Consider the following 18,674-nt stretch of genomic DNA (forward strand, 5'->3'; position numbering starts at 1 on the left):
CCTGGCGTCGATCTGCGACTCGGACACGGACCCACGCGAGCTCGAAGCGTTTGCTGAACGCTTCAAGCAGAGGCGCATCAAGCTGGGCGTGACGCAGGCGGACGTGGGCTCCGCGCTGGCCAACCTCAAGATCCCGGGCGTGGGATCGCTCAGCCAGAGCACCATCTGCAGGTTCGAGTCGCTCACGCTCTCGCACAACAACATGATTGCGCTCAAGCCCATCCTTCAGGCTTGGCTAGAGGAAGCCGAGGGTGCCCAGCGCGAGAAAATGAACAAGCCTGAGCTCTTCAACGGCGGGGAGAAGAAGCGCAAGCGGACTTCCATCGCTGCGCCAGAGAAGCGCTCCCTCGAGGCCTACTTCGCTGTACAACCCCGGCCCTCGTCTGAGAAGATTGCAGCCATCGCTGAGAAACTGGACCTCAAAAAGAACGTGGTGCGGGTGTGGTTTTGCAACCAGAGACAGAAGCAGAAGCGGATGAAATTCTCCGCCACTTACTGAGGGGGTTGGGTGGTGCCGGGTGGGGCAGAACGAGAAGCTGAGGGAGCATTTCAGGGGGCTTTCCTCTGACCTGCTTCCCATCACTTTTGAAGTGTCCGTTATCCTGCTTGCAATTGGGGAGTCCTTCCCTGCTCTTTCCTGGGCCCCACTCTATCTCTCTGCCCTTACCTTCCCCCAGCCTAGAAAACAAGAGTGCTGGGTGTAGAGAAAGAAGACAGCAGGGGAGGAGGGAGCATTTAGATGAGCAAGGGAATGGGGGTTAAAAAAAGTTAGGCTGGAGCAGGGGAGTTTTAAGAAGCAGGATGGTTCAGGGGGATGGGGGGGCGACACGGGAAGGGTTGGGAAATGGACTGTTTTTGACCAGAGACACTTATCAAAATCTCCTGGGGACCAAGGAACTATGTACAAAAAAGAAAAAAAAAACTAAAAACAAAACAAAACAAAAAAAACCCTACCAACCACCAAAAATTAGACAAATAAAAGAAAACAAAAACAAAAGCAAAGAAAATGCTTTAAAAATTTAACTCGGAGAGCCATAATCTGCAGCTTCATTTACCCCCAAGGAAGAGAAAAAGAGCACTACCAATATTACCACCGCCCCAACCCTACACACGTGAACTGAGTCAAAAAAGAAAACCAAACGAAAGGAAAGGTGAAATTTGGGGTAGGGAAGCTAGTTATTCTGTCTGCGTGTTTAATTTTTCCCTTTAAGTCTCACCTCCAGCCTGTCCATATCCTCTTTATTTTCCCTGTTCCAAGGAGACTCCAAAGGCTGCACTCCAGGGAAGAGAGTGGGAGCGCAGCTCAAAGAGGGTTGAGGTCCAAAGGCTGTTTAGGTGGAATCCAAGTTTCCACACAGTGGCTACTTTCGTGTGGTCTATCCCAGACTGGTGAAAGTCTTAGAAAGTGAGAATTACTGTCTTTGAGCTGTCTAAAAGGCAGAATTTAGGGTCTCTGAAGTAAATCTTTTATTCTAGTAAGATAAAACAATTATAGCAAGATTTTTCTCTTTTAATTTTTGTTCCTAAGATCTAGAAAACAGACTATTTCAAAATAAGCTCCCCCAACACACACACTTAGGATACTTTAGCTTGCCCTTTTATTTTTCAGAGTGTGCTTTATTTCAAACTATCTGCTTTTTTTGGGGGGGGGAGGTCCCCCTCCTATTTATTTAAATAGACTTCGGGGGTAGAAAATATTAGGAAAGATACTTTCATTTTCCATTTTCATCACTGAATAAGGCTCATCTTGCTCTTCTAGGTCCCCTTTCTTCCTCTCTTGGAGAACCTGAAGTCGTTGAAATGTTGAGAAGTTTCTGCTTTCAGTTGGGGCAGGACTTGGCTGTGAGAAAATCACCTAAATCCCAGAAGAGAGGAAAACAGATTTAAAGGTCTTCCCCCAACTCATTTGTTTCCAAAAAGTCTGTATGTTCCCCTGGGGGAAAGCAGAACAACTGTTTCCTTTTTGTTACTATTAACCAAGAGTCATTTATTACTGGGGATAAATGTTGGATAGCAAGAACTTTAATTTGCACTATCAGTTGCTCAAATAGAAAATCATGTATAGTATTTCATAGTAATAATCAAGGTACCTTCCAAGCTGCTGATGGATTGGGGGGAAAATGAGACAGTTAAAGGTGGTTAGGTAAAATGCCTTTGTGTACAAAATACTCTTTGGATCTCATGTGGAGATGGTTTATTACCGTCCTTAAACCATAACTAAATATTACAGAACAAATGAGAAAAGGAAGAAAAAGCCCCTGCCATTTAACAATACTGAAATCATGCATGATCTGAAAGGTGCAGAAAGAAACACAATTAGGTCTCACTCTGGTTAGGCATTATTTATTTAATTACGTTGTATATCATTGTTTGCAGCGCAAACATTCTATGCATTTGAAACTGAGCACTAAACTGGGCTAGCTTTCTGGTAGACCGTTTTGTGGATAGTGTGATTTCACAGTCTACTGCCTGTTTCCACTGAAAACACAACATTCTTGTCATATTCTTGTATTTAGAGGAAAAGGAAAAAAGGAAGATTATTGTAAATATTTTATTTAATGCACACACACACACACACACACACACACAGTGGTTACAAACTGCCAGTGTTAATCCTGAAATGTCTCACGGATTGAGCTAACTGTCCATGTATGTCTGCTGAGCTTTCTCCTTGGTTATGTCATTGCTCTCCTACCTTCCTCTTCCCCCACTTCTATCAGAACCATTTTTGTGCGCCAAAATACAACAGGGGGATGTGTCCTAGTACACTTACAAATAAAACATAACTGAAAGAAGAGCAGTTTTATGATTTGGGTGCATTTTTGTGTTTATATTGAGCCAAGTCCTGGCAGTCGTTCAACAAATAATTCAACCAAAAAATTCAACCAACAACAAATAAAGAAATAAAAGTGGGGTGAAGGGGAGGATATCAAAAGGGGGATCAAAAGAAGAGAAAGGGTAAGAATGATGTTTGCATTTTTCTTTCTTTTTTTCCCCCCCTCCCACCCCGCCCCGGAATGAGAATTCACTTTCAGATAATTCATGTGAAAAGTGGTGCTCTGAATAAAACGAATTCTATATTAATTGCCTGTGTTTATCAAAGTTTTTCTTTGAACTGAAGAAACTCTTAAACTACATTACTCTATCAGAGTGGTGGAAGGTAATAAATGACCAGGCACTCAAAAACATTTAAATTGAGGCTCAGGAACAGCCGCATTTGGAGTTTGTATTTGTTGTTCTTGCCTAAAAAACACTTCTAAAATTGTTGTAACTGAGTGACTTTTCTTTGGAGGTTAATAAATTTAAAAACCATTCACTGATCTGTCCAAATACCCTTTTAATGCTTCTGTTCATTGGGAAAATTTAGTGTGCCACCTACTGCTCCAGAGTGACCAGAAATATATCTATTTCTTGGTGATCTGGGACAAGATCAGGTGCCAAATGTACAAAGCTTCTTAATATCTGGGATTATATCTTCTGAAGTCATTCTATTTTAGCTAAATCTTTTAATTTCACCGGCAAATCTGTGAAACAAAATACGTGATGTTCAAAAAAAGAATAGTACATTTTAAAAACTGTAATTTTAAACAATTGTTAATGTTTAAAAAAAAGCACTAGAGATATTTTTAAAAATAGATCTCTTCCAGCAAGATTCATTTGTTTCTGTTGTTATTGACGTGAATATCATCAAAGTTTCTAATAAAATGCATTTGTAAAGAAAATCACATTATTTTATAGAAAAGTATGACCAGATTTCATTGTTGGAGAGCCAGGAATGAACAAACAAAAGATTTACAAGTTTTTTGTTTTTTTTTTAAATCTGCCCAAATGAAAATGTTGCAGGCAAATACATTTGTATTAAATGATAATTGGTAATGTATGCAATAAGAATTTAAGCATTTGTTTTGTATAAAGTAAAATCCTTACAAAGTAAAAAGAAGACTATTATGTTAATAAAACATCATGAAAACACATGCTTTGCAGAGTTTCCTATTTTATTCAGTAGGAAACTGTGCAAAAAAAAAAACATGTTTTGTTTTCTGTTGAATGAACCTGTGTACCACTGGAAGAAATACTAAGACTATTCTTTTACAGTTAACCAATGAAGAAGCAAACAAACAAAAAATCCTCCTAATGAGAATGCAAAGGCTTGCCATTCAGAGATAGTTTGGCCTTTCAAAGTTCTCTGGTTCTGGTAGAAAGGAACTTCTCCTTAAGTAGTTTCCACACCTGTCAGTGGGTGGAAATAAAACGTGTGATGCTGAGTTCTTTTAAAGAATAATTTCAAAATAAGTTTAAGAGAGTAGGAGAATTGAGCTCCGTTTGTTTCAATTTCTCCGGAAATCCAGGCGGCAGAGTAGGAAAGGCAAAAGAAACATGAAACAGGAGCATTAAGTCCATCTGTCTCATTAATGCAATCCATGCATCTTAAATTGTGTCTTTTCCCCTGTCCAAGCACGGGGTCCTGCTTCTTCTGTCGGTCTAACAAATGATGTCCTCAAGATCCATCAACTAACTTCTGAATAGATATTTGTTTAATGCGTGTTCTGAAATTGCTCTCAATTTCGATTATACTCATAAATAAACCGTAGGCACCTACTGCAGTGATTGTATTGATTTTTGCTTTCTTGTGATATTAAGACTACTTGGGTCCAGGTCCTACATGGGGACTCACCGGGAGAGGACAGAGCACTCTAAGCTGGGAAGACTCACTTGTCAGTCCTTCAGCCCTGGCCCTTGCTGCACCGACAGGGCCTCTCTTGGTCTCACCTGCATGAAACATCTTTCAGATTTGAGGGGCTTTCAGTGTCCCTAAAGTTGCAATTGGACTTTCTGATTCTGCCTAAAACCAGCGGTCTTCATCCCATTCTAAGGACTTTGGTGGCCAGAGGGATAATAAAGATGATGATTACGATTGTTATTGACATGGTTCTGTCATTGGTGTTATTGCAGCCGCAGTCTCAGCCCCACCGTGAGAACCACACAATCCTTGCCGGCTGTTTCAAAGGAGACCACAAGCTTAATTGATTTTTTTTTTTTAAATAGCAGCCGAAATCTAATTCTCACGGGGACCTCTTTTCCACCTGCGAGATAAGCCTTGTCGCAATAATTACGTTATTTAATATTTGATCAAACCTTCACGCCACTACTGCTTCAAGTGCGGGGCTGACTCACAGGGCAGCTGGCGAGCCGCACGACCAGAGTCCAGCCGGGCACGTGCGGTGGGGACGCGCGGCCGCCTCACTAGGATTGGCTTGCCCTTTGAATAATTCATGGCCTGAGAGTTCTGGAAATTAATAAAATGAATGATAACAAGAAGCTAATTAAAAACTTTCGTAATTGTTGTCAAGTCAGCTTGGTGGGAGACAGACAGCCCTCTCAGATTCCCTCGCTGAAAACTGGTGGATCCGTAGGGCGGGGCACTGGTCCGGACGTTAACTGCCAAGCGCTCCTCCGGAGTTATTTAGCAGGCGACTTCGCTAGGCTGCTTAGTCCTCAGCAGCTGCTGTCTGCAACTAACTGGTCTCCCCCACATAACTTTTGGACTTCGGGGTGGTTGGGTTGGCCTGTGCCGTTTTAAACCACAGGCAGAGCTGATTGGGTCGAATTTGCAGCCAGGAGGGGACCACCCATGCAAGGTTCTCGCTCTCCCACCGAAAAACCTACCCACCCGTGGGTCCCAGCGCCACCGTGTGCGCGGCTCTTGGGTCTGCGGCTAAGCCACTGTGGCGTGCCTTGTTTGCACCCCTCTGCCGCCTGTCGGGAAATTCGCAACCCAGTGGCTTCTAGTTGCCTGAGGTCGCTTCTTAGCTCAGAGGGCTGGATAGCCACAGGCCTGTTGGCCCTGATCAGGATTGGGCCAGGTCCAGAAGTACCCAAGTGGGTTAATGGCCCGACCCGTCCCGCGCGCGTGCGCAGGGGTAGTCCGCGGGTGCCAACCACCAAGAGCTGCTACGGGCTTGGCGCGCACCCAGCGCGCGGGGAGCGCGCCCAGTCTGCACATGCGCGTTGAGCGATCCAAGTCCCTTAGGAGAAAGCGTTGCAGTTCCCCAGCTCAAAATTAGGCGCTGCCGGAGGTCTCCTCCCACTCCTAAGTGCCTCTGAGGACGTTCTGAGAGAAAAGGGAACAGATCGAAATATCACAGAGTTTAAAAATAGTTCCCACATCCCCAGGTTTCCTAAATCAACAGTCACCTTAAACGCAGTAAAACTTTCAAAACTGGTTTACACCTTTTAGATTTGAGAGGAATTACAATCTTGGTTTTGTTTTGTTGCTAAGATTCAACAACACCAAAGCCCTGCTACAGATTTGAATTTATCAGGCAAGGATTTAGATGGGGCGAAGGGAGGGCTGGCTGGCTGGCTGCTAGGTTTTCGCCCAGGGAATTTAGTGGAATTTTAAATCTCAAAGCGAAGGTTGAAAATCTCGGGTCTGAGAGAAGACGGCCAGCAAAAGTGTGGAGACCCGTGTCTTCCGCAAACACTAGGGTGGGGCGGAAAATCGCTCGCTTTTCCACCCGCACTCGCTGCAGGTCACTTCTATCAGATTTTAGAAGAGGAAGCGGATAGGAACAGGTGAAGGGAAACGCGAGGGGTTAACCGAGAGCTTGGAAGGAGACTTGGCAAAAAGAGGGATGGAGGGGAAAGAGACTTCTTGCACAGAGTAAGTAAAACGAATTACAAACAAAAGTTTGTTTGATAACTCTAACGCCTGGCCTCAGTGCAGCATAATGTATACAAACTTTTGTAGACGTGGATCAGAATAAAACAAAGTGTTGACAATTTCCAGCCGTGGAAAATTCACTTACGCCAGTCTCTTTCTCCCACTCTCCGCCCCCGCCAAGTGTTGACAATAAACATTTAATGAAGGCAGAGACCTGGCTGTCTCCAGACAGTGTCAGAATACTTTAAGCAGACCATTAGCTCGGCTTCTTCCACTTCTTTCAATTCAAACATCGCGCGGTACACTCTAACATTATTAAAAAAAAAAATACAACGTGTGAGACAAATAATACGTTCATTAGATATCTTAAGTGGTTTGGAGTAGTTTTGATAACCCCTGTACTTACTAACAGAAACTAACTCATTGTAGATTACTCGCGCTTAAAAAATGTTAAATACAGTTAATGCAATATTAATCGCCCTTTGGTGATATAAAATGCAATATTTTCAGGCAGCTATTGAGCTTTTCTAGAGGAAGAGCTGATGAAAAGAGTCACAGCTGAATAGTGGAGAGGAAAAGCCCGGTATTTATTGCTTTTGTTTGGCTTTTGGCTACAGAGACAGGAACCTTCTAATGGGGTAAGGACATTTATTTTATCTGCAATCTATTGCTGCGAGAGCAGGGGCGGCAGATGGGGCTGGTGCGAGATTCACAGTGTAATTTAGAGCAAATCCTAATAACTAATAATGATTTATGTTAATTTTGATCACTTATGAGACTTTACCAAATCGTGATGAAAGAAAGAGAAAGAAAGAGAAGCTGGATTCGACCAGGGGCTCTGAGGCTGGCATCGGAGCTCAAGTGTCCTGTGCTTTGCGCAACATTAAAAACGCGTTTTATGGGTTAGCAATGGAAATGCAAGCATTTAAAAGAGCAGGTAGTGTGCATTTGACGCTGTGCTGAGGTATGTCCCGGAGGCTTGCATTTCTTCCCAAAACATACCTAAATGAGGACTGTGTGACAGGCAGTCTTTGAGCGACAGGCGATTTCGTCCCAATTTTAAATAAAACAGATATGTTTCAATTGTTTTATTTGCTTACATTAAACTAAGGTCGCGCGCGTGTGTGTATGTGTGTGTGTGTGTACACACGCCTATTTGGGGCGTCGGGGAACAAGTATAATCCAAGCGTGAGTGCTCCCGGATTCTTTTCTCCAAAATGTAATCTGAATCCGAGATTTGAAAATAGTTTTTCCTGTGAACGGACTCTGAAGCACTGCTGACACGTCTAATGCAAAAGTTTTGGTTATTATTGGTTGGTTAAACAAGTCGGGGTTTCTAGATTCCTAATCTTTACTTTCCACCTGATTTTATTTTATTTATTTTTTATTTATTTTTATGTTTTGCCTAGAAACAACTTTTGGAAAGATTTTCGGTCTCTACCTCTGTCTTCCCTGCACTCCATGGGATTCCAATGTTTTAAAACTTAAAAGTGGTTCTGCTTTCCTCACACTCTTGGTAAAGTGGCACCACTTCAGGACCCCAGGGGCTGCCAAAGGAAACCTAGATCCACACAGGAACAGAACGATTTTCTCTGCCACCCAGTGCACTGAGGAGGGTTAGAATGGTTTTGAAAGGGAGGGTGTGCCTTGCTTGTGGCAATTTACTTTTCCAGTTACCTTTTGCGCCTTTTAACGCCTCAGGGCTATAGTTTGAAAGTAAAACAGCATCAAAGCAACTCCTTATTAGCTCTGTATTTGAGAAATCTGAAGATGAAACTACCTAAAAGGTTTAATAGGGCGGAACAGCATTTATTTGCCAAGCAAACAGCCAGAGTACAGTTCAAAAGGGGTACAGTGGCTTATCAGCAGGAGGCTGGAAAAAGAAGAATGTGGGGCAAAGTGAATTTTAAGCTTCAGTTGCCAAGTTAAAGTGAATTAAATAAGCTTCAAGTGAGATGTACGCTTTGATTTTGAACATCATCTCCCATGTCCAAAATTTATATGTAATACACCACACACACACACACACACACACACACACACACACACACACACATCCTAGAAGCTTTCCCCACCTTTCAGAGTTGTCAAGACCTTTTTAGTTAACTTTTACATTTTGTAGAGTCAGATTGGTTACCCCTCCAGGGTAACTGCAAATGTTTTAAAAATATGATCACATCCTTTAAACTTTAATTATTTTCTTCTTAGGTCTTCTTCTTCTTTTTTTAAGGCCGCAGATGTAAAAGTGCACTTGATTTCTTCTACTAGGGAAAAATTAAGCTACATGATTCAGAGCAGTAGCTTTCTTAAACATGCTGTGTTTTGTTTTTGCTTTTGAATCATTTCTGTCAGTAACTGTATTGTTAGTGTTCTGGGTATAAAGAAGACTTTCTAAAAAATAAGTCTTTAAACAAAATAAATCCAGGCAGCCGATGTTGCCTGTTTACTGATAATACTCCGGAGCTGGTGAGTGTTTGTGAGCTTGAAGCTGTGCCTCCACGTGCATATCCATATACAAACAGATGTAAGCACATTTTTTTTCTGTTGTTTGAATGTAACTGAGTCTTATTTCTAAACTTTATTCAATTCTGTCTCAGTGTTTCAGCACCAGAAGCAAGTCCCTTAAAATGGAAGAGCGGTGCATTATTGAAACTCTCTATCAAACAGCTCTGGGGTGTAGCCTTTCTGCAAATGCTGGCTCTGGATGAGGTCTGACTGTCTGACTGCACATAAGCCCCTAATATGTTAATGGCCGTAGGGGATGCCTAAGGTACTATCTCAAGCTGCTTCGCACACCATATGTCAGGCCGTTAGCCACATGGATCTATTAATCAAAAGGAGCTGGAGAGGGAGGAGAAGGTCTTGGAAAGGGGGAGAATGAGAGACATGGGGGAGGGGAGAGGGAAGAGAACATTTAAAACTCCTGACAGTCCATTTCCTTTATTTTTTCTTTGAAAAAAAATGAGTAAAAGTGTATAAAAATTAAACCAATATAATTTTTTTTGTCAAGTTACGAACTATTCACAAATGTCTATCAGATAATTAACATAGTATCTGGTTCTACTGAAAAAAAAATTTACCTGGAGGGTCCTGTTTAGTGTTCCTTTATTGCAAAACTTTTATAGGCAGGACTTTGAGTACCAAAAAAAGAGTTGTTTTTGTTATTCAAGTTTGGCAGATAAGCTTTATTTAAAGTGGTGGTGGGAAATAGGGAAAATGTGTGTTTAGGAGATGTAAGGGGGGCATGGAAGCAGGTGCCTGGGGGATTTGTAATGAATATGTAATTTATTAATACGTTATCTGCATGATCAGTAGAGTTTTCATCACCTTTAGTTCTTCTGATAGTAAATGTAACACATATACATTTTGTTCCTTCCTTTAAGTTGACTTATGATAAATAGAACTGCAGAATATACAGGGTAGCAAAAATTGTTAAGTGATAAAGCACCTAAAACACTCATCTTTCTTGTTTTTGCTTTGTTTAGAAGTATCTCTTGCTTTTGAATGTCAAAAATAATTTTTGGTTAGATATCTAGTTTAGAAAGTTTGTACAACCTTAGAAGTAACTATGTACTCAGGATGAAGTAATTATAAATGAATAAGAATGCTAAGTCCAAAAGAAAAATATTTAAATTCCTTTTGAAATGCTTAATATATTTATCATGTGACTAAAACATCATTCTTAGGCAAATCAAATTAATGTGCAGATTTTAAGTTATCAACAAACTGTATCAGAAACAAAACAATGAAAGGAGAACACTGTAGTACTTAAATCTAAAATTTGCATTCTTTTCATGTGTGATGCTATCTGGCAATAGAGAAAATATAAAAATCAAAAGTCAATTTGGGGATATTTACTAATTGTTTTAATTTACAGTCAATAATGATAGACACATGAAGGCTTAATTTCTGGATCAATTTTAAGCTTTAAAATCTATAATTAGTGACAGAACTTAAGAAGAAATATCCCTGAAAATGTTTTTTAAATATTATCCTGATTAGAAGGCTTATACTGCAGAAGTTAATTTAGAAGATGATGGAATAACTGAAAAGTTTATTGATCTTAGGTTTTAAAAAATATATATGCAAATGATTGACTATTTATATATATTGGAAAGCACAGATTGTTTGCCTATATCACAAACCCACATCATTAACATACACTCACAGTACTCCATTATATTGGAACTATAAAGGAGAGAGGCAGCAGAATGTTGTTACTTATGATTTAAAAATACATTAAAGATGATTGTAAAATTGTGCTCAATGATAAGAAACAAAAATTATACAGTGAGTGCTATTATTTATAGTATTAAAGTGTAGTCTTTCACTATATATTGGATTCAAGGTATTAAATGGTTTAATTTTTTTTTCATAAAGGTACCTATCTATATTTATGTAGAAGTGAGTTCTCAGTTACAGGGAATGCCTAACATTGGTAGCTGCCTTTAATTAAAAAACACCACCACTTTACATTATTTGGTTTGACTGGAAAATCATTCGAGGCTCACTTAAAAGAAGGCATTTAGAAAATAGAGAATTGTATTATAGAAAACTGCAGTAAATCTTAAATATGAAAGATTCCAAAGCACTGTATTTCATCCAGGAGATGATGAATACATAAAGAAAGAATCATCCTGAATTTCAAGAGTATCAGGGAAGGGAGAAACACTTATTATCTTTAAATTTTGGAGCATGCCACTAGCCTTCATTTCTTCCCTTGTAGTTGAAAGGTAGCCCATATATCTGTCGCTTTGGGTTTCCAAAGACTCGTAACTTAATTCCTTCAGGCTATTCATCAGCACAGTAATTAAACTAGCAAATGGATGTAAATAAAGTGAAATTGGTTTCATGACAGATGAGGCGAAGAGGCCTCTGACATGAAACAAGGCAGGACAATAATGATTTCAGCAGCATCAGCCATGGAAGGAACCCCAGCTGGATTTATTAGGTGCTGCAAGTGATTTGCTGGAAGCGGGCAGGACAAGAGCACTCTTTAATTTGACAGGAATTTTGCATCCTAAAGAGCATATTGAAACATAAATCCAGAAAGAAGTTCTGGGATACTGTAAACAGAACTGTTGTTGGACTGAAAGTACTATTCAATATTTTAAAGAAGGTGGAGGGAGGGAGGGAGGGAGAGAGGGAGAGAGAGAGAGAGAGAGAACCACAATCCCCTCTCTAATAGAAGGATTTTATTTGCATAACTTATTATTTAATGGAGGAGCAAAATAATTATAAAGAATTTCTACTTAGTGAATTCTATTGCTATTTTAGGGTTAACATTTTGAATTTCCAGAAAATACAAGATTTAAAATCCAGCATAATGAAAACATCCATTCAAATTAGGGTAACAAACTAATTTGAAAAGTCAATATGACAAACTTGGAGAGAAGACTGGATGGGCAACTTATTTTACAGAGTGGAATTATTGTGTTTAAATAAAGATCTGGTAGCAGTTATTGCCTCTAGTGGTCTGTGCCCGAGTACACAGAAAGCAAATTCTAAGCATTAAAGCGAAATTATCTCAAGCCCTTGATCAGACAAAACCTTAAAATCAAATATTGATTTGCCTCTGCAAAATAAGCAGTTCTATAAACTAGGGGGAAGTCACACTGTAGCTTAAAATAGTGGAATAAGAGGAATGAGAAGGAGGAAAGGAAGGAGAAAGTAGAGAAATGAATTTTTGCCTGACTCAACAAGACTCAAATGGAAATTGAGTCAATCTTCTACTACAATAAAGAAACCACACATCGAATAAATGAAAGACAGATTTTCACACTAGGAGCAGGTTAGTCCCTTTCTCCATGAACTGTTTTATGTTTAAATGTAGTCTTAATGATTTAAGACTCCTTTCATGAGGAGCAAAGGTAAGTAATTCCTCCAAAGTCTCAGCGAGTGGTTCCTTCCCACAAAATTCAAGTAAGGTTTCAGTACCATGGCCAGATCCAGGAGGAGCAAGGGTCCTTGACCCCAGAGAGGTGAACTCTGAATACTTCAGAAGTTCTATGGGCAATTTGATTATTTAGCAGTCGATTCTGGTCTGAAAGTGTGATATCAACGTGGCCCAAGTCCTCAAACCTTTCAGAAAGCTGTGTTTTATAGGATAGTGGGATGCAGGGGCAAATAGGTTAACAAAACTACTAATGAACATAAGATCTTAAAAAAGAGAAAAGAAAAAACTCAATGCATTCTCCCTTCATTCTAATTGTGGGTGGCTTTCAGGCCGCGGAGGAATTTATTATGAAACTCAAATGGCTTTCTCCCTGAGCCTGTCCTTTCTTTCTTTCTTTTTTTTTTTAAACAGAAAAAAATATGCCTAATTATTTTAAAGTTCCTTTCCAATCGCAAAGCATAGGCAAGTCCTTTAATTATAATACAGTATGAATAGGGGGAGCATATGGAGGAGAATGTCAAGAAGAGGGTGCCAGGGGCAGATCCTCAGAAATCTGTATTCATTTCTGGCTCTTATTTGTTCAGTAATCTCTACCATCATAACTAAATCTTGAAGCACTGATGTAGTTCGAGTTGTTGTTGACTTAACGTCAAAATTCAATCACTGGGGGTTTTGCATCAGCCGGGCTACTTATTTGTCTAATAAATCCGTCATTTTGTAAGAAAAATATTTGAGCAGCCGTACTTGACCTCTTGGTATCCACAAGTCACATTTATTTCTCCCAGTTTACAAATGCAAAATCGAGATGATCATCTAATGCCTAGAGGAACTGTGTTGATTTCTGATTGGATTTTAGATGGAAATGTCTATTTTAAATACCTTGTGATTAAATTGTACATCTAATAAAATCCATGCATTTTAAGCTGATTCCTGCTTGGAAACTTAACAACCTGGACTACTACTCACACATACCGATGCCAAAAAAAAAAAAAAAAAAAGCAAGCCAACCATCCTCTACAATGAACCAAACCTTTTTTTCTTCAGCAATTGCTCAAATTGAGTTTCAATTGGGATACTCTATAATAAAGTTATGTTTTAAAAATCTAAAATACTTATTAATTGCCCGATCCCACACATGCCTGAAAAATGCAAGGCTTCATTACCCCAACCCCAGAGAGAGCACACACAGAATCCATGACTGGCATTTCCAATCTCAGGACTGCAGTCTTGAGTCTATTGCCAAACTGTAACTCAAGTCCAAGGAAACCCACAGCACCATCTCTGGGTAGTATTAGTTAAGGAAAATAAAGTGTTATAGTGGATTGAATTAGTAGTTTTCTTCTCTAGTCCGCAACGTGCTTAGAAAGTGCTTGAAAATATTCAATTGACCCTTTCCTATCACTCTTCTTTGCAGAACCTTTTAGTACAAAGACCTCTTTACAACTTAATCTTTCAAGAGTTTTCTTGTGCAGTGTTGGGGGAAATGAGATACCACCACATCTGTTGTGGCGATGAGCTTGCTTAAAAAGAGATGTCTTCCGAAATCAGACTGGAAAACTGACTTTGCCAGTTGGTGATAAGGCTGGGAGAACAGGGGTCTCAGAAACCTGAGGCAACTCAATGGGTGCTGCGGTTCCGGCTAGTGTTCTTAGGGACGCAGTCGGGCCCGCGCCTCCGGGTAGGGTGGGGGGTGCAGACCGATCACCCCAGCAGAGAGGTCCAGGCCTGGTGACCCGATCGAGTTTTGCACACCCTTGGCTTTCTTGCTCAGGCCGTGTACCTGAGTGCGTGTTTGTGTTGTGTACTATTCAAAAACTAGGGGGAGATTGTAGAGAAAGTGTTGCTTTAGCGTGTGTGTGTGTGTGTGTGTGTGTGTGTGTGTATCTGAAATCATCGCGATGGTTCGACCCCATATAGAAGAGATTTTAGGCCAAACGTGGTCAATAAAGGGGGAGGGACCCTGACCCCATGCCTCCGCCCCATCTCTGGCCCCATCTCTGCACTGAATTTCCTGCTCTTCGCAGCTCCTGCGCGAGCTCTGGCTGAGTTCGGCGTTCGTACATTTTCCTTGGAATTTTCTCTTGTTCAGTGCGCGCTCTGAAGCTCTGAGTGAGACCTGGGGTTTTGGGTGGGTACTCTTCCCGCGCGTCTCTGCGCTCCCGGGTTAGGGCCCCCGGAAGCTCCATCCCTGCTCCAGGTTCTGGCGCCGCGTCTACGCAGGACAGGGCTGGCTGGAGGCGGAGAAGCTTTCGCTTCCGAAGCTTACTGACGCCCCCAGATGAAGCCGCCTGCCTAGGGGTTTCTTCCAAGGGAGCTCAGCTCCGGCCCGGGGCGAGAGCCCCAGGTGCGCTCCTATGTCCGCTCGCTTCCTCCTAAGGCCTAGAGGGGTCGCTAGTGAGCAGCAAGCTGCACGCAGCCCAACAGTCTCCGGTGTTCCTGGACTTTCTACCTCAATTTGCGTTGAGCATGCATGCCCCAAGCTTAGTAGGTGCTTGTTAACAAGTCTCATGAAGAGTCTACTAAGATCCCATACAATTCCTATTATATTCGTTTCTGAACCTTTCTTAAAATATGTCACTTACGTCTCCAGACTGGCCCTCCTGAATCTGATTAACTTGATTTTAATTTCCCTCTCGTAGGACCTTGAGGTATTTAATAGATTCAGAGAAAAATCCTGAAGAAAATATAATGCAGTCTAGGCCCACCCTTGTGTGTAAGAGCAACAACCAGTAGGACCCACTCCCAGTTGGAAGGCTTGCAGAGCATGGAAGCAGGAGGAGGTGAGGGACTAATTCTTTAGCATGTAACAAAACCGGTCAAAATAAAGCGACAAATTTGTCTAATATTTGTTTCTTTTACAAAAACATCATGATGAGGTTTTCAGAATCATTAACTCATTTTTACCCCAACCTCCCCTTTAGTTCTAGAGAGAAACAAGGGGATCCAGGGGTTCTTAGATTTCCTGAACTGCTTGTTGTCCACTCTGCCTTCAGATGTGGAGATTTCCGAAGGAATTTTATTCTGACTATGGTTGATGAGGAGATCAGGGAAATAGCTGGGAAGCCCCGACTCCCCCAGGCTTTGTTGTGTGGTGCAGAGTTTGCCTGGGCCTCCAGTTGTTTTCTAGATTCTTCTCCAACCTCAGTAAACAAGAGGAAAGGACTTTTTCACTCAACACTGTTTTCCTAGTTATGGATTCAATCAGAACAGTACAAAAAAGCTGCTGTCCTTATCATGAACAGGGACTATGCCTCCTGAAGTTGCGGCAGAAAGAATGATCATTGGGAAATAGAGGAGGAGAGATAGAGCGGGATAAGGTATTTACAAGATACACATATTTTAAAATTCAGACCTCCTAAATGTACAAATTCATTAGATGGCATTTCTTGGGGGGACCTTATTTAAGTACTAAAAACTTTTATCTATAGTGTTTCATTTTGTGGAGGGTGCCAGGGATGGATTGAATCTAGGGCCTCTCCTTCTCAAAGCACATTCTGTGCTTCTCAACTACATCCACAACCCCTACCTACAGGGTTTAGAAGTTAGCCTTTATCTGCAAAAAGTAGATGAAAGTTTGTAAACTTTTTAATAGGAGCAAAACGAGTAAAAAGGAGGAGGTGCTTTGGCAGTTTAAAAAACATTTATGTTAGCTTGTGGAAATAGATGTACTGTACTGTAGTTATTAACAACTTATAAAATCTTAAATCAATATAAATTAATTTAATTATGATTTGTAATTGCATTATGCATGATCAATTTGAAACACTACATTAAAGATAATTAGAGAGGGGCGCCATCACTCGTCACTCCCCTAATAGCTTAATGAAAAGGAATGTCATGTATCACCTTTGGGTTAAACCTGTAAATTAGGATAAATGCTTATTTTCCAATAAAAATGTGGTGAAATAATTGTACATTTAATAGACATTTTTATGACTCAATTGTAAATGTGTAATGGATTTTTTTGGGGCAAATTGTATTATTATTTTTTCCATGGACCTAGTTAAGTATTTATTAGGGTTGATTGAGCTGTCAGTGTTTTTTTCAGGATCAGACCTCGAGGATTTGAATGAAGACTAACTTTTATGTAAAAATATCATGCTGTCCTCAGTGCTTGTGCCAAGAGGTCACTGCAGATGGAGGGCCTAACTTAGCATAATGGGTTTAACATTTCCATGACATCATCAGGGAATCTGAAAGGAGTCTAAGGATAATCAGAGTGGTCATTCAGAAGAACAGTAAATATTTTATGAGGATATATAGAAGACAGGAAAGATGGTCAGAAAGGTGACTCTAAGCTCCTCAGAGTTCTGCGAAGGAGGCTTCTCTGTTACTCACGGAGTTAAAAGAGACACCTGCATATTCTTATATTAACAAGACACATTTGAGAGGTTCAGAATGGGACCCTGGTTAGGCATTAGTTTGTATAAGATCATTTTTGTTTCCCAAACTCTACATATTTTATCAATATGAAGTATTTATCCTTTATATGCTTGCAAACAGTAGTAAACATTTGTAATGCCTGGAACTATTTTAGTTTGTTCATTTCCCAATATATTCTGGTATGGCAAAATAGATTATTTACTTTTAAGATGATTATTGAAATCACAGGAAGCATATTAGAAGTAACTGCGAATGAGATAAACTCAGTAAGTTATACTATTTATTTTTTTATCTTATATTAAATAAAATTTGAATTCCTATATTACTACAGGTTTTGATGGATTCACCTTTATCCACCACTAAATTTCTATTTTCAAATCCAGGCAGGTATTGGAAAAAATATATATATATATCTCAGAGAAAGAAACAATAAACAGTCCACAAAACCACATGATTCATAGTTTTAAACATTTTCTCTAAATTATAACAATTTTTTGTCAGATTTAACATGACTAGGAGTATACTTATTTTGTTATTTGAAAAGTAGTCACATCTTCTTTTCAGGATATGATTAAGGACCATTTGATGGTACTTACTCAAGTTTATCATTATTATTTATTATAATGTTATTATTTCATCTTTGAATTATGTGGGCTGTCTGGCATGAATGATTAAAATAAATGTTTTAGGTTCAGCTTCAAAAATGCCAACTACAATGAGCATCGAGTCTGTTTGAATTTATTTTTATAAAAAATCCTCAATATTTCTAACATAAAAGAATGTTCATTGTCTCTGCAGAAGACACAAATGCATTAAGTGGTGGAAAGAACAGATAAAATATTTTGCACTGTACAAGTTAACCTTATCTCCCCTAATCTTGACCTTTCAACATATCATCCATCCTTCCATGTTCAGATGTTGCATTTCCATGAGGCTTCCCTAGTCTTCCAGCAAGGAAGAATGTATGATTGAACTCTTGGGCATGAACTTCCTGTCTTTCCTCACCTACCCCATAACTGCTTTCTTCTCAGGAGAAGAGATTCTTATTTTTTCTTGTTTATATATTACAGCATGACTAACATGACTAACATGCTGGAATATGAATATGTTACATGAAGTAGATAATACAATTTCATGAATATGTGAAGGGACACACAGTTTTTTCTTATTATCATATTGAACACATGTAAATAATGCAGTTTCTTGCTCCTCTTTCAAATAGTTCCATTTTATCCTGGTGGTTTCACATGTAGTTGGAAAAATGGCAGCACTGATCTTTTCAAGCTGTAGTTTTTCTCATATTTTTATTTTCTTTTAAAATTATATTCTGCCAATTAGAATTCAGTTCCAACAAAACCCACAGTTTTATTTTAAGGCAATTTTAGTGAAGTTAATATTATAAATGTTCTAATTTTATTTATATAATTTGTTGAAATTAAATTCATGTAATTGCAATCATGTTATTGCAATTAGTTGTAGACTATTTTTATGAGCAAAAGCCCTGACCCTTTGAACTGAAAACTTACCCCATTATTTATGCCACTATGAGCATATATTGCCTTAAAATTTGGCATTATGTGGTCACCAGATATTAACTCGAGAATGTCTCTGCATGATTTATTCTTTCTTTCCCCTTTGCACAGTCACTGAATATTGCAATGTAATGATTTCTGCAAGTGGACCAGTCAAATGCCAGATAAATCATTCCTTTATAAGATGCAAAGTTTAAAG

At 39.7% G+C, this 18,674-nt stretch overlaps 1 protein-coding gene across 1 annotated transcript; it reads left to right on the top strand.

Annotated features, from left to right (window-relative positions):
- Position 1: 1 nt before the first annotated feature.
- Positions 2 to 991, top strand: Pou4f1 (POU class 4 homeobox 1; the record flags this gene model as incomplete). Its single annotated transcript, XM_015499301.2, has 1 exon — positions 2 to 991. A coding segment is annotated over one exon (498 nt), but the record flags the coding sequence as incomplete, so codon positions are not given.
- Between the last annotated feature and the right edge of the window lie 17,683 nt (positions 992 to 18,674).

This window comes from Marmota marmota, unplaced genomic scaffold (assembly GCF_001458135.2).
Source record: "Marmota marmota marmota unplaced genomic scaffold, marMar, whole genome shotgun sequence".
NCBI lineage: Eukaryota > Metazoa > Chordata > Mammalia > Rodentia > Sciuridae > Marmota > Marmota marmota.